The following is a 13,808-nucleotide window of genomic DNA, read 5'->3' as shown; positions in this document are numbered from 1 at the left end:
TGCTTTTTCCCTTCTCATTCACCATGTGTGTGCTTCAGACCCACGTTCTCCAGGACCTGCCCGTGACTCATCCTCTCTCTCCAGCCACACCTTGTCACCTACCACGCCTCCCTAACAACCCCACCACCCGCCAGCCTGTGCTCCAGTTTCCTCCTTGCAGCACCATCTCTTCCCACATGCACCTGTTAATAAAGGACAAGTTAGTTTAGCTTAGGCTTGTTGTTGTTGTCGTTTGTTTGTTTTTTGTCCTATTTCCAAGTCATCAATGGCTGCCACAACACTTAGACTATAATTGGTGCACAATAATTTTCCTTGATGTATGAATGAATACACACTAATAATTTTGGAAGACAATAAGTTGAAGGGTGGTGAGGTGCCGGACTTCAAAATCATACAATTGACTGCTTGCAAGAATAGGTCTAGACTCAGGATCTTCTAGCTCTGAATCCAATCCTCTTTCCTCCACACAGCTCTGTTTGTGCCTATTGGGGGTGGTGTGACCAAGAGCTGGCAGCAGCCTGAGTCGCCAAGGACCCTACTCATTCCATCGGCTGGGCACTGGGGAAAAGATTTGATGGACAGGTAGGGGATCATCTCACCTTGTGCCTTACAAATGGACCCCAGCACTTCAACTAAAGCAGCCATTTCTATTTCAAGTCTTCCAGGAGACCCAACCAGGGGTCAAGTCCACACAGTCCTTGATTTGAATCCTGTACTTAGAGGAGGCCAACAATTCCCACTCAGGAGATCAAGGAGAAGCTGGACCCTCGGCCCCAGAGTCCAAAAAAGGGAAAGACCTTCCGTGCAAAGGAGGCTGTGAAGGTGTAGATGTGTTCCCGGGTGACAGCATTGGCAAAGGTCACCCAGCCCACCTCATAGTCAAGTGACACCCGCACCTGCTGGGGCTGTTCCTCCAGGGCCAGGCGGGTAGGGAAGGAGCCCAGAGCCGAGACGAAGCCCCAGGCCAGCCTCACTGCCCACACCCCCTCCTCTGGCCGCAACCGAAGCTCTCCCTTCCTCTGCACGTCCTCGCTGACCACACCCACAGTGCAGCTGCCCCCGTGGGCCAAGTCCACACTCACCACCCACGTGTGTCTCCCCCCCGTGAAACCCTCATAGGCCAGCACACAGGTGGCCCGGTCAAAACGCTGGAGATTGTCCGGAGAGCTCTGCCACTTGTAGGAGAACCTGGCCCGCTGCTGATCCTCGGATAGGAGGAGCTTGGGGTGGGACGTCAGGGGATCTAGAGACAGGTGAGCTGTAGGAAGTCGAAAGAGATATGAGTGTCAGCAGACAAGCCATGATAGTTGAGGCAGGCCTGGAAGCTCCCCAGCATATGCACCTGCTGCTGTCATGGCACTTTTGCCAGCCTGCAGCGTTGGCATCACCAGGGAGCCACCAGTCAGAAATACAGACTCAGAATTTGGATCTTGACAGGATACCCTAGGGGCTCCATGCACATTAAAGCCAGAGAAACCGGGCTTTGAGGGCTGATGGCTCTCATCCAGTGCTGGGCAGGTGCCTGACAAGTTGTTCTACTCCCTGCAAACTAGCTGGATCCCAAGGCTGTGCATAACAGTTTTGTTGGCTCCCTGCGGCAGTTACACACATGCCCCCTCCTCACGGCTCTCGCTGGGGTTGAGGGGGAAGCATGCCTCTAATCCACCCAAACTTTCTGAGTCCTCCCAGCTTTCCTTCCAAGGCATCTTTGACTCGGGGGCAGTCATGCTCTAGGCAGGCTTACTGGCTCCTCAGTAGTTACCCACTGTTACTCAGAGTCTAAAGTCCATTTTAAACACCCAAAGCTTCCACAGACCCCAGCAGAGGGGTCAGTAAAGAAGGGAACCCCAAAAAATCTGATAGACCCACAGTTAAAGAGGCCCTTCCATAGTCACACATTCCCCAGTCTTGGAGCAGTGGCATTGAAAGATTCCCCTGTTTGCTCCTTTCCTGTTCCCAGACTGCTCTCCTAACTGCCATCTACAAAGAGACATCTGGGAAGGATCAGGGCTCCTGACAGTCCCACAAAGTGATTGCAAATCCAGTCTAACTTGTCTTTATCCAGTCACCCATCCCAGATGTACCTCTTCTGTTCTGATTTACTCTTTCCACCTGCACTGTGCACTCACAGTGCACCTGTCTTTTCTTTGTAGTTCCCTGGACAGACTGACCAATGCAGTGACACAAACGTCCAGACTCCCCAGACCTATGGAAGCTCAGAGCTCATACCCCGCACAATCCTCCCACACACTTCACATCATTGCTAGATTATTTATAATGTCTAATATGATGTCAGTCTTATGGAAACCAATGTTATAGTGTATCGTTTGGTGAATAAATGACAAGAAAGAACCTGCAGATGCTCAGCACAGACACAATTTTTTCTTGAATGTTCCCATGGATGTGGAACCCAGGCGTGGATACAAAGGGCCAACTGTACGCACACACACACACACACACACACACACACACAGAGCTTTTTAATGGTATATACATACAATATGTGTATATATGCACCTGTTGTATGTATATTTGGCCATTCTAGTACCCAGCGCAGAACCCTGTCAACCCTAATCTCTCCTTTTCAGAGACTCCTCACTGCTTACCTGGCTCATAGTCCAACTCAAAGCGGAGCTTTTCTGGAAAGAGGAAACAAAATAAAATGATATTTCATTCATTTAATAAAACCAGAGACCACTGGGAGATGAGGACACTGAGACCCACAAGAGAGAGATGACCAGCAGCAGAATGGAAGCTGAATCCTCTCTACCTGAACTTGAAGGAGAGCCACCTGAGCACTTGTCTGTTTCAGATCCAGGTGTTCTGGGGTGAGCCTGCAAATTTATATTTCCACCAGTCTTTCTGGGGGGGTGGTTGCTGCTGCTGAGGGTCCCACTTAGAGACCCACAGCCAAACTCTGAGCACAGAGACCATGTTTTCCTTGCTCCCTTCTGTGTCCACACGGCCCAGCACACAGTAAACTATCTAGAAACATCTGCATGGTGAATAGATAAGTTAGAGAGAGAGCGAGCCTTCTATTCCCTCGTTCATTCTCCAAATGCCTGCCACAGCCACAGTTGGCTGAGGCTGAAGTTAGAACCAGGAATTCAGTCCAGGTCTCCTACATGGGTGACAGGAATGCCAACATTTGAGCCATCACCTGCTGCCTCCCAGGATACACGTTAGCAGGAGGTTATGTTAGAGTAGAGCCAGGGCTCAACCCTGGACACTCCAAAATGGATTACAGGTGCCCCAAGCACTGTGTTAGCCACCACCAAACTCCTGCCCCAGGTTAGATATAATTTCCTTCACTCTCAAGTCCCTGGAAGTATTTACAGGAAGTAGATTCATAGGAAAGTTCTCTCACAGCATGACACTTCAACAGGAAGAGTATTTAGATATAGGTGATATTATTCACCAAGCCGCCATAAGGGTGGAAGGGGTGGCCAGACAAAGAGTCATCTTCATACCTAAGTCTGATTTCACAGCCTGGTCCTTTCCTAGCAACATTCCCTGTGCTGGGAAAAGGAGGGGTCACGGTCCCTACCAAAGCATTCCAATGCTGAGAGCCAGACTAACAGTAGGAAAGTGAGAATAGCCCACCATTGCAGGACAAAATAGATGCTTTTGGGGGCTGACGTAATGGATCAACTGGCTAATCTTCCAACTTCAAGTGCCAACAATCCATATGGCATAGGTTTGAGTCCTGGCTGCTCCACTTCTCATCCAGTTCCCTGTTTAAGGCCTGGGAAACCAGCAGAGAATGGCTAAAGTCCTTGGGCCCCTGCATCCATGTGGGAAGCTTGGAAAAAGCTCCTGGTTCATGGCCTTCGATCGGCTCAGCTCTGGCCATTGTAGTCAGTGGATGAAGATCTTTCTCTATCTCTCCTTCTCTCTGTAAATCTGCCTTCCCAATCAAAATAAATTTTTCAAACTATATAAATGTAAATGCTTTCACTTGCTACACAGAAACAATGTTCATCATTGAAAACTTACTGCAAATGTTGCTGTGGAGGTTTTTCAGTTATTGAAAATGACAGACACTGTTAATCGCTATCTTTCTTTTTGCTTAATGCCAACTCATCAGATATATTTAAGTACTTTTCAAATGACTCGCATTTTTCCCAAGAAGTGTTCCCCATAATCATCTCTATTCATTGTCACATCACCTGACAGATTTCTTAAGGATCTGCAAGTCACACAGCCTTTCATCAGTGAAGAGTGGCTGCATCATGCCCACCTGTGATCTGTGGAGGCCTGTAGTTCTCTTACCCAGAAACATCTTCATCTCTCTCTGCAGTGGGACAGCCTGCTGGGGGAAGTCCCGGATCCTTTGTCCCAGCTCAGGGGACACAGCCTCTGGTTTCCGGCACTTTCTGGTTTCACATCTAGGGCACAGAAATGGCTATGTCTGGGAAGATTCTTCATGATGATGCCTCCACCCTCAACTGGTCATCTCCTCCAAGAAACACAGGGAGGTACTGTTCCTGCAACCAGACACAGCTCCCTCCAATGGATGCCACTGCCCACTTACAGGCAATGCCACTCAAGAGTGTGCATCTACAGCCATGCGCAAGAGCACACGGGGATATGTGGAAGTTGATGTGTACATTAACTCCTTAAAGAGAGGGTGCTGTGTATCTGTATGACAGACACTAAGTGTTGGTGCATGTATATGTATTTATGAGAGGAAAGAAAAATAGAAAAACTACATTGCTTACCTTATTAGTGTGCTTCTGATATCCTAAAAGACAGAGACAGAGTAGAGATTTAGTTTTTAGTGTACCTGGCTTTCATATGATCAGAGAAGACAAAACACCTTGAACCCACTAGTAAGGTAACCAAGCATTGGAACTCACAGCCTGATCCCTTTATTCCACAGACTCAGGTGGTAAAGTGACCTGCACCTGCTGGTCAGTGGCAATCGTAAACCCCTGCACAAGGTCTGAGGGATTCAGTCCAGAATGCACCACCTAAACAACATTGCCTTTCTGATGTTATGTTGGGACTCCAATATCGTTCATCCAGTTCGAGTCCATGAAATAGACCAGGGAGAACTTTAGACTGGCAAAAGGTGACAGGTGATAAGGGAATGGATGTATTGGAAATGGCACCAGACATATTTAACATAGTCTTTATATTTTCATTCTGCCATTGGATCCTGGCAAAGATCCCATGATAATAAAACTAGACTAGGACCAGGGAACATGGAGACACAGCTGAGGAGGACATGGAGTGGCAGTGCCAGGCTAACCTTCAGGAGCTCCTTGGCTGGCCTCGCGTTCTTCTCCTCCAGCTCTTCTATCAGAGCGCTGAACCGGCAGATCTCCCCGGTGACCAGGAAATCAAACTCATCCTGTTGCTTCAAGATGTCCCCATCCAGCTTCTCCAGCTGTGTCAGGAGGACACTCTGCTGCTCCTCCAGGAACTGGCGCAGATGCGCAAACTCAGAAACCACCTGCTGCCTCTTGGTGGCCACCTGTGTCTGGGAAGGAAGTAGAGGACCCCAAGGAGAGGTTCCCTCCTCCTCTTCCTTTTGTTTTTCCTTTTTTGTTTCTTTCCTTTTCTTCACCTCACGCCTACCTCCCTCTTGACACAGGTGCACATTCTCCAAGATATGGTCATGAACTCAGAATCCCCCAGTCCAATTGTCTCAATCCCCACTCCCATATCAGACTTGGAACTATGGCATGGTGTCTGTGCCACCTGCCAGCCACCTGCCACCCCATTTTGGGGAGCTGCACTGTCCTGCACTACCTCAGCACTGGTTGCTAAAGCTTCTAAAGGGAGGAAGGCTCAGAGCACATGCTTGGAAGATTGGGGGCGGGGGCCATCCTGCCTGTTTGGAAGCACACCTTGGATGCACAGCACTAAGCTATATTGCACGCTCATGTAATCCTTACATCAACTCCATGAGGGAGGGGCAGGTTTTACTCTCTGTTTTACAGATAAGCAACCTGAGTGCATGAGGTCATGCAGTTCGTGCCAGAGTCAAGTCACATTCCAAGAGCATTTTCACTGCCCTAGCTGGCTTGGGTTTCAGGGAGAGGCTGGAGCCTGGGGAAGGGCAGGACAGGGGAGAGGACGAACCCAGGGGCAGAACGGCAGCGTGGAGCCTGGGGAAGGGATGGCGATTTACCAGCAGGACTTGGATCCTCTTATTCTCTCTTGATTGGACTTCCTGGATTTCTTCTCTCTCTCTTCTTAAACACTTCAGACATTTCTGTATTTGTTCCTGGGGAGCAGGAGTATAAAATACTTAGATGGAGAAAATTATTTTATGGTGTCAGCATTTCCAACTCTGCCTTCTAGCAGTGGAGGGAGCCCAGGAGAGGAGCCTGTCTCAGCTCTGACGGTGTCCGAGTCTTCATCACCCTGACAGCTTACTGCCCTGTTCCTCTTGTTTTGTGCCCCAAGCATTTGTATCAGGGCACTCCCACGATTGTGTGTTCCTCAGGGGCCATGACTTGGCTCTCCCTTGGAGCTGGCCCATACAGTCAGCCACTAACTCCCTTTGTTTCTGGCAAACGCTGAGATGTGTTCTGATTTCATATGCTTGAAATTATTTCAAGCTACTGACATTTTTCAAAGAGCACATGTAAACTCCCCACAGCAACTAGAATTAATTAGCTGTATATAATTACAGAAGAAACATGGGTATACCAAAATAGTTAACAAGTTGGTTTAACTATGGTTTGTTAAGAGAGCTGGAAACATTCAAAAATGCACATAGAAGTCTCCCCATCAAATGCTGATTAAGATGTCCACCACACACAGACACTCACTTGTAATAAAACAGAAACAACTAAAGGCAGCACTCACTTATATGGTGACATATAAAACTTCATTATCTATTTACCTAATGTGTGTATTTGTGGGCTTTTTTTTTTTTCTTGACAGAGAAGAAGTTTTGTTTGTGCAGTGAGAGTGAGCATGACAAGAAGGAAATGGAAAGCTCCTCCCAGGAGAGATTCGGGAGGTGGTGTGTTTACTGAAAGGAGAGAGAGAGACACAGAGAGAGAGAGAGAGAGAGCGAGAGAGAGACTCTTAATTTGCATATTCACAAACTCAAGCATTCAAATTAGTTGCGCATGCAAATACATCTATACTCAGACCCTCATTCAAGCAAAGTCCACACTTGTAAGCACACACAGTTTACACAAACACTTCTCCAAATATAAAGCTCAGTCACACCTGCTAGTCTGAACAGACACATACACTCACACATGGCGGTCCCTCTTTACTCAACAAGTACACACACACACACACGCACACACACACACAGATAGACAAAAACCTGTGCTCTTCCATGCCTAGGTCTATGGCTTGGGTGACCATATAAGAATTCACCTTCAGTGTAGCTGAAATTATTCGCACCTGTGTTCAATTTTCTGCATGCACTCTGACCCCAGGCCCACCCAGAGATACCCCAGGGCCCCTCACCTACCCTGTAGGGCCCTGCCGCATCCTCCAGAAAGCGCACGGTGTGATTCCTGTGCTCCGCAGCTGCGTGACACACCACGCACAGCTGCGCCTCGTCATCCTCACAGAAGAAATAGATCTTCTCCCCGTGCTCCTGGCACGCGTGCTCCTCCTCCGTGCCCTGCGCAGATACTAGCTTGAGGCGCTCGATGTTTTCTACCACACTGGCCAGCTGCCAGTTAGGTCGGAAGTTCCCCGGTCGGAAAGGTTCTTTGCAGAGCGGGCAGGAGAGGGAGTCCTCAGACTCTAGGCCCAGAGTCTCACAGTAGCGAGTGACGCAGCTGCGGCAGAAGTTGTGGCCGCAGTCGATGGTGACCGGCTCCCTCAGGGTGCCCTGGCAGATGGGGCAGTTGACCTCATCAGCCAAGGTGGTCACGGAGGCGGCAGAGGCCATGGTGGTGCTGCTGGGCCTGCAGCTCCCTCAAGGTCAGTCTTTCTGCTTAGAAGAAGGAGGGGGAGCCTGAGAGCTGTGGAGACACATATCACACACACACTCACAGGTGTACACAGCTCAGACGCAGCACATCTTGACAGTGTGACACCTGCATCCTCTCTCTTTCTTTTACATAGACACACACACACACACACACACACACAGGCCACCAAGGCTGCTAGTGTCCAACTCTCCCAAAGGAAAGGACACACACCTGCCAGGTGGAGGAGTGGGATGAGGAGGGTCTCACAGCATCCCTGACCCAACTTCAGCCACGCTCTGGATCAAGGCTCTTGACTTGGGTTTGCCATTCCTTTCTGTCCATTCACAAACTCTCTCAGTAGAAGCAAAGTGGAAGCATCTCTGCTGTCCACGGTGGAAAGAGGTGGTGATGAGATGTGGAAGAGAGACTGGGCTACAGAGTCTGGCTGCACTGCAGCCTCTCTGCCACATGGCCAGCTGTCTCCAGGGAGATTTGTGGTATCAGCCAGCCCAGGGCTTGCCGGTTCAGCGGGAAGGGAATATGGGGGCTCAGATAAGGTCCTTGTGCCTGGGTGTACCCAGCACAGGCTATGCTGGTGGAGATGTACCACTGGGCTGCTATGAGCTTGGAAAGAGGCTGTGTGCAAGAGAAGAAACCAGTAATAGCTGGCATGTATTTCTAATGACCACACACCCTATTCTACAGCAGCAGTGTCCACTTCTGGACTCATTTATTGCTCCCATCTGCTCTATAGCATGTGTTATTCCAACTTCCTGAGGCTCAGTCAGGTTATTTAGTTCTTCCAAAATACATGAACAGGAAGATAGGGGGCCAAAGTTTGCAATCACATCTATAAGGAGACTTTGTAGAAAATCTGAATTAAAAGATGAGTTTATATTGATAAAACATAATTTTGAAATCCAGGCATCATTTTTTATAATACACATTTTTGCTTAAATATCTATTTATTTTCATTGAGAAGGCAGACCCACAGAGAGGAAAGAGAGAGAAAGAACTTCCTTCCACTGGTTCGCTCCCCAAATGCTCCCAATAGCCAGAGCTGAGCCAATCCACAACCAGGAGCCAGGAACTTCTTTCTGGTCTCCCACTGGAGTTCAGGGGCCCACGGCACTGGGCCATCCTCGGTTGCTTGCTTTCCCAGGCCATAAGCAAGAAGCTGAATGGGAAGTGGAGCAACCAAGAGGCAAACTGGTGCCCACATGGGATGCTGGCTCTTGGAGGTGAAAGATTAGCCAGTTGAGCTATTGCCCTGGCCCCTGCAATACACATTTTTCATGAACTTTATGAAGATTCCTTATATGCATGGGGAATTCATAATGTTTTGAATCAAAGTATGCTTTTGGATAAACGCTTACTTATTTTCAGTTACTTGGAAGGCAGAACAAAAGCAAAGTGTGAGAGAGAGAGAGAGAATCTTCCATTCACTGATCCGTTCCCAAATACCTACAACAGTCAGGACTGGGCAAGGCTGAAGTCAGGAACGAGGGACATCATCCAGAGTTCCCATGTGGGTGGGATGGACACAACACTTGGTCATCCTCTGTTGCCTCCCAGGATGCATTAGCAGGAGCTGCATTAGGAGCAGAGGAGCTGTGACTCATATCAGGCAGTCTGATACAGGATGTCTTGAGCGGCAGCTTAACCCTTGGTCCACTGAACTTCGTGTACTCTTCTATGTATCTCCAAAGTGATACTACCTGATAGGAACAGGATATGAGCCACATATACAATTCAGAATTTCCCAACAACCTAGCAAAATGCACGAGCAGCTGAGCACACTGGCTCTCTTGGGGGAGGGAAGCTCAACGGGCTTCCAGGACCACCCAATACTGGAGGCCAGGTTTTTGACCTGACGGGGTGCCTGAAGCCAGGCAGCCAGGCACCAAAGCTGCGGGGTTAAGCCCCTCAGGCTGCCTGGGGGTGTTCCCTCATGGTTAGAGGGTCCTGATCTATAGCAGAATGATGGTATTGCACAGGTAGCAGTGGGAGATGACCTTTGATTTTTATGCCCAGGTTAGGAATTACAGCTGAGAGACTTCTATAAACAAGTACATGACATGTGTATATATGTATGTATGTATGGGACCCACACCAAAGTGGTTTGGGGGGGGAACAAGAGAGGAGTTGGTCTGTTAGCAGAATCTGTGGGGGCAATGTGGGTTTACCCCTGTGAGACTGTAATTTCTGCTGGATACTCCTAGAACTGCAGATGGGATCAGGCCTTGCTGGGGAACTAAGGGGGCACCCCAGTTGGGCTGGAATTTCCAATGGTGAGAACGAGAATAGGATTGAATGCAGCAGGTGAGACTATACATAGCTACAGACTGCACCAGCACAGGTGTCACTGGGACAGTGAAGCATCAGATTGGGCTTAACTCCAGCCACCACTAGTATTCATGAGAGCCAATTTGGCTATAGAACAGGCCAGACTAGGTCTTGACTCCCTTTAATCTATGTGAAAGCTGTATTTGGGTGTGGACCAGGCAGAACTGGGCTACAACAACCAACAACAAGAACCAGAATGGGTGTGGCCAGCTGAGCAAGGCCACTGTTCTCACCAGGACAGCAGGTGGACAAATCAACCTGGGTCAACCATCCACTGGTGTGCACAAGAACTGCCATTAGGAGGAGACTTGATGGAGGAGCTTGAGAAACTCCTTCATCAGGATGCAGACCCTGCAGGAGGGCACAAGAAGCAAGGCAAGGAGCAGCCGAGACCATGCCAGGTTACAGTACCCACCAGCATACATGTGAGTCAGGTCTGGGGACAGACTAGTCTGGACCAGCACACAACACTCACTGGCAGATCTGAGAACCAGGGCAGGAGGAGCCAGATCAGGCCAAAACACCAGCCAGTTCACATTCGGACCGGGACAGCAATCAGGCTGGGCTGAGATAGGCTGCAGCTCCAACAGGAGCTAGAACAGGGGGCAGACTAGATTAGGCCAGGTGGAGCAATAAGACTGCAGAAACTCAGGTGAAGCGAGTCATGCCAGCCTTGGCCAAGCAAGGGCCAGGTACGTGAATCCTAGAGACAGGGGACCTGACAGGGCTTGGGTAAATTAGCTCAGGCCATGTGGCCCACATATGTAATAGGGGATGGGTTCCCGAGTCCTGTGGGACAGAGGAACTGGTGGGGTGTGGGTGGCTTGGCCCAGATCCTGATGCCCTCCTGCTAGGTGGGGGGTTGATTTCGTGAACCCTGGGATGGGGAATCTGGCAGACTTGTGTCTCCTGGCCCAGGGCCAGCATACTAGGTGGATGTTGGATTCATGAAACCCAGGGGTGGGGGATCCAGTAGGGCTTGGGTCTCCTGGCCCAGGTATCAGGGCCCTCCCACTAGGTGGGTGCTGGGTTCATGAGCCCCAGGGGTGGGGGATTTGGCGATGCTTGGAACACCTGGCCCAGCTTTTTGGACTTGCCTGCAAGAATGTGCCCTACTTAATACAAAAAAAAAAAAGGTGGAGCAGTGAACACAGCCCTGTTGTAAAAGGAGACTAAGGCAGCACATTTGGTGCTGTAGCAGAACAGAACTAACTGGACAACAACACCAAACAAACGATGACAGCAAAAAGTTTCAGTGAATGGAGCCAATGGACATGGGAGGGTGACATCATCCTTGGATTGGTGAAATCAGCAGCATTTCAGAACTATCCAAACCACCTTGACAGAACCCGTAGTATATGTACACATTGAGACTCTGGGTTAATATGTGGTGATGGCTCCTCATCCCTGGGTACTGGGATGTGCAGAAAGTTGTGAGTGGTTTTCCTGTTTGTTTCCCCCCTACCCCATAAACAACAAGAAGAAACAGCATATTTGGAAGCAATGAACTCACCCAATTTTCTCTAAACCTTGATCCTTCCCACCCTGATCAACCATATAATCATTATTTTTTAAAAATAATAAATTTTTAAAAATTCCCAAAAGCCACATAAGAGAGATATGAAAATAATTTTAACGATATCTTTTACTGAATGCATTATTGCCCAAACATGGACATTTCAACATATCATCAGTGCCACACGTTGGTGACATGATTCACATTTCTTCTTTGTACTAAGGCTCTGAAATCTGGCATACATTTTCCACATGCACCGATTTGCACGAGTCACATTTCACTGCTCGGTGGCCACATGTGGCTGGTGGAGTTCAGGGCAGTACTCTAAGGCAGGGAGTGCAAGGTGGCATGGAGAGGGAAAGTGCCACAGGAGCACAGGGCAATGGATGTGAAGAGGAGGCAGTTTCAGGGTGCCACCTAGGCCAGTGGCTGGGAGAGGGAGATGCCTTGGATGCAGCTGCAAGTGAGTGGTGGAAGAGCCAAGGCTGCCTCACCGTGGTCCTGGCTTGCAGGATGGAAAGAGCTTGGGGCTTGGAGCTGAGACCTTCACTATCCCCAGCCTCGCAGCTGTCATACTTTGGGAACCCTCAGCAAATCTCCTGGCCTCTCCACCTGCATTTCTTCTTCTGTGAAATGAAAGCAATGACACCTTCGACAGAGGGGGTCGTTGAAACAGATGTTGTCATTAGAATCAACTGCAGCACCAGGGTCCCATATGGATGCCAGTTTGAATTCCATCTGCTCCACTTCCAAGCCATCTCTGCTTGTGGCCTGCGAGAGCAGTGGAGGATAGCTTCAGATCAGCTCAACTCCAGCTGTTGTGCCATTTGTGGAATGAACCATCAGATGAAAGATTTCTCTCTCTCTCTCTCTCTCTCTCTCTCTCTCTTGCTCTCTTACAGAAATGTGTAGAACAAAGGGCAGGACATGCCCCCCCCCAGCCCCCATGCAATGAGGCTGCAGATTGCCTAGAAAAGAGGGTCTGAAGACGTATAGAAGTAGGAGCAACTGAGGGCATGTCTGACAGGGGAGGAATAACTTCTGGGGTCTTCCTTGGACCAGACCACCACACTTGCAGGCAGGTGAGAGAGCTGAGATGGAGTAGTTTAGGGTAGGAAAATCAGAAGGCATGTCTGGGTCAGGCCAAGGCACATGCTCACATGGGAAACCTGGGCTAAGCTAAATAGCATTGCCTGCCACCTGCTGGTATATGCAAAAGCTCAGGCTCAGTGAAATGTCTGACTGGGCTAGGCTGAAGTACCCACCCACAGGTGTTGGAGCAAGCAGTGGGCCATGTCAGGCTAGGTTGCAGCACCCCCCAGCACACCTGAGATCCATTGCTTTGGGGCTGGCCTGGTAGGGGAACCCCCCTGCTGGGCTGCAGTTCCTTCCGGTGAGTGTGAGAGCTAAGATGGGGTGTAAGCCAGACCTGGTTTGACTGCAACACCCACCAGTTCACATGAGGGTTAATGCTGGGGGTTGGCTAGGCTGGGTTAGGCTCATGGACCCACCACCAAGATCTTGGACTAGGGGCAGGTAGGGCTGAGCCAGGTTGTAGCACCTGCTGCCATCTCAAACTGGGCTGCATAACCCTCTGGCACACGCAAGACCCAGGAATGGAGCAGGCCTTGAAGGAGAACTTGAGATTCCCTTGTTGGGCCACTGTTTCCACTGTACTGGTAAATATAAGAGTTGACACTGGGGTGGGCTGGGTTAGGCAAGTGTCAAGACTAGGTGTGAGCTATGTCAGGATGCACCACAGTACCCCTTGGCAGGCAGAAGATCAATGGCTGGGGGCATGGTGCAGTGGCTTAGCAGCTAAAGTTATAGCCTTGAACGCGCTGGGATTCCATATGGACACCGGTTCTAATCCTGGCAGCCCCACTTCCCATCCAGTTCCCTGCTTGTAGCCTGGGAAAGCAGTCCAGGACGGCCCAAAGCCTTGGCACCCTGCACCAGTATTGGAGACCCAGAGGAGGATCCTGGCTCCTGGCTTCGGATCCATGCAGCTCTGGCCATTACGGTCACTTGGGGAGTGAATCATTGGT

The 13,808-nt window shown here is 49.6% G+C and overlaps 1 protein-coding gene across 3 annotated transcripts; it reads right to left on the bottom strand.

Moving 5' to 3' along the window:
- Positions 1 to 216: 216 nt before the first annotated feature.
- LOC101536382 (tripartite motif-containing protein 10) lies at positions 217 to 8,349 on the bottom strand. Of its 3 annotated transcripts, none has more exons than XM_004598406.2 (8): positions 8,128 to 8,349; positions 7,448 to 7,914; positions 6,140 to 6,235; positions 5,255 to 5,485; positions 4,722 to 4,744; positions 4,273 to 4,388; positions 2,607 to 2,639; positions 217 to 1,258 (listed from the first exon to the last, which is right to left on the bottom strand). In XM_004598406.2, the coding sequence occupies exons 2-8, from the start codon at positions 7,874 to 7,876 to the stop codon at positions 741 to 743; spliced, it is 1,446 nt and encodes a 481-aa protein (XP_004598463.2). In that variant the 5' UTR covers positions 7,877 to 7,914; positions 8,128 to 8,349; the 3' UTR covers positions 217 to 740. The 3 variants fall into 3 exon arrangements, with proteins under 3 accessions (XP_004598463.2, XP_058522640.1, XP_058522642.1); XM_058666657.1 differs by having other exon boundaries at positions 7,448 to 7,949; positions 8,130 to 8,349; XM_058666659.1 differs by having other exon boundaries at positions 7,448 to 7,918; positions 8,130 to 8,349.
- Positions 8,350 to 13,808: the final 5,459 nt, after the last annotated feature.

The sequence above is a fragment of the Ochotona princeps genome, chromosome 1, assembly GCF_030435755.1.
Source record: "Ochotona princeps isolate mOchPri1 chromosome 1, mOchPri1.hap1, whole genome shotgun sequence".
Classification (NCBI taxonomy): domain Eukaryota; kingdom Metazoa; phylum Chordata; class Mammalia; order Lagomorpha; family Ochotonidae; genus Ochotona; species Ochotona princeps.
The sequence above is the reverse complement of the archived record's forward strand: the minus strand, read 5'-3'. Positions and strand labels throughout refer to the sequence as shown.

Coding starts and splice junctions, on each gene's coding strand:
- LOC101536382 (XM_004598406.2), bottom strand. CDS start 7,876: ATGGCCTCTGCCGCCTCCGTGACCACCTTGGCTGATGAGGTCAACTGC. Junction 4,745..5,254: donor CAGCCAAGGAGCTCCTGAAG/GTTAGCCTGGCA, acceptor TCTGTCTTTTAG/GATATCAGAAGCACACTAAT. Junction 4,389..4,721: donor ATCAGAAGCACACTAATAAG/GTAAGCAATGTA, acceptor TCTGTGCCCTAG/ATGTGAAACCAGAAAGTGCC.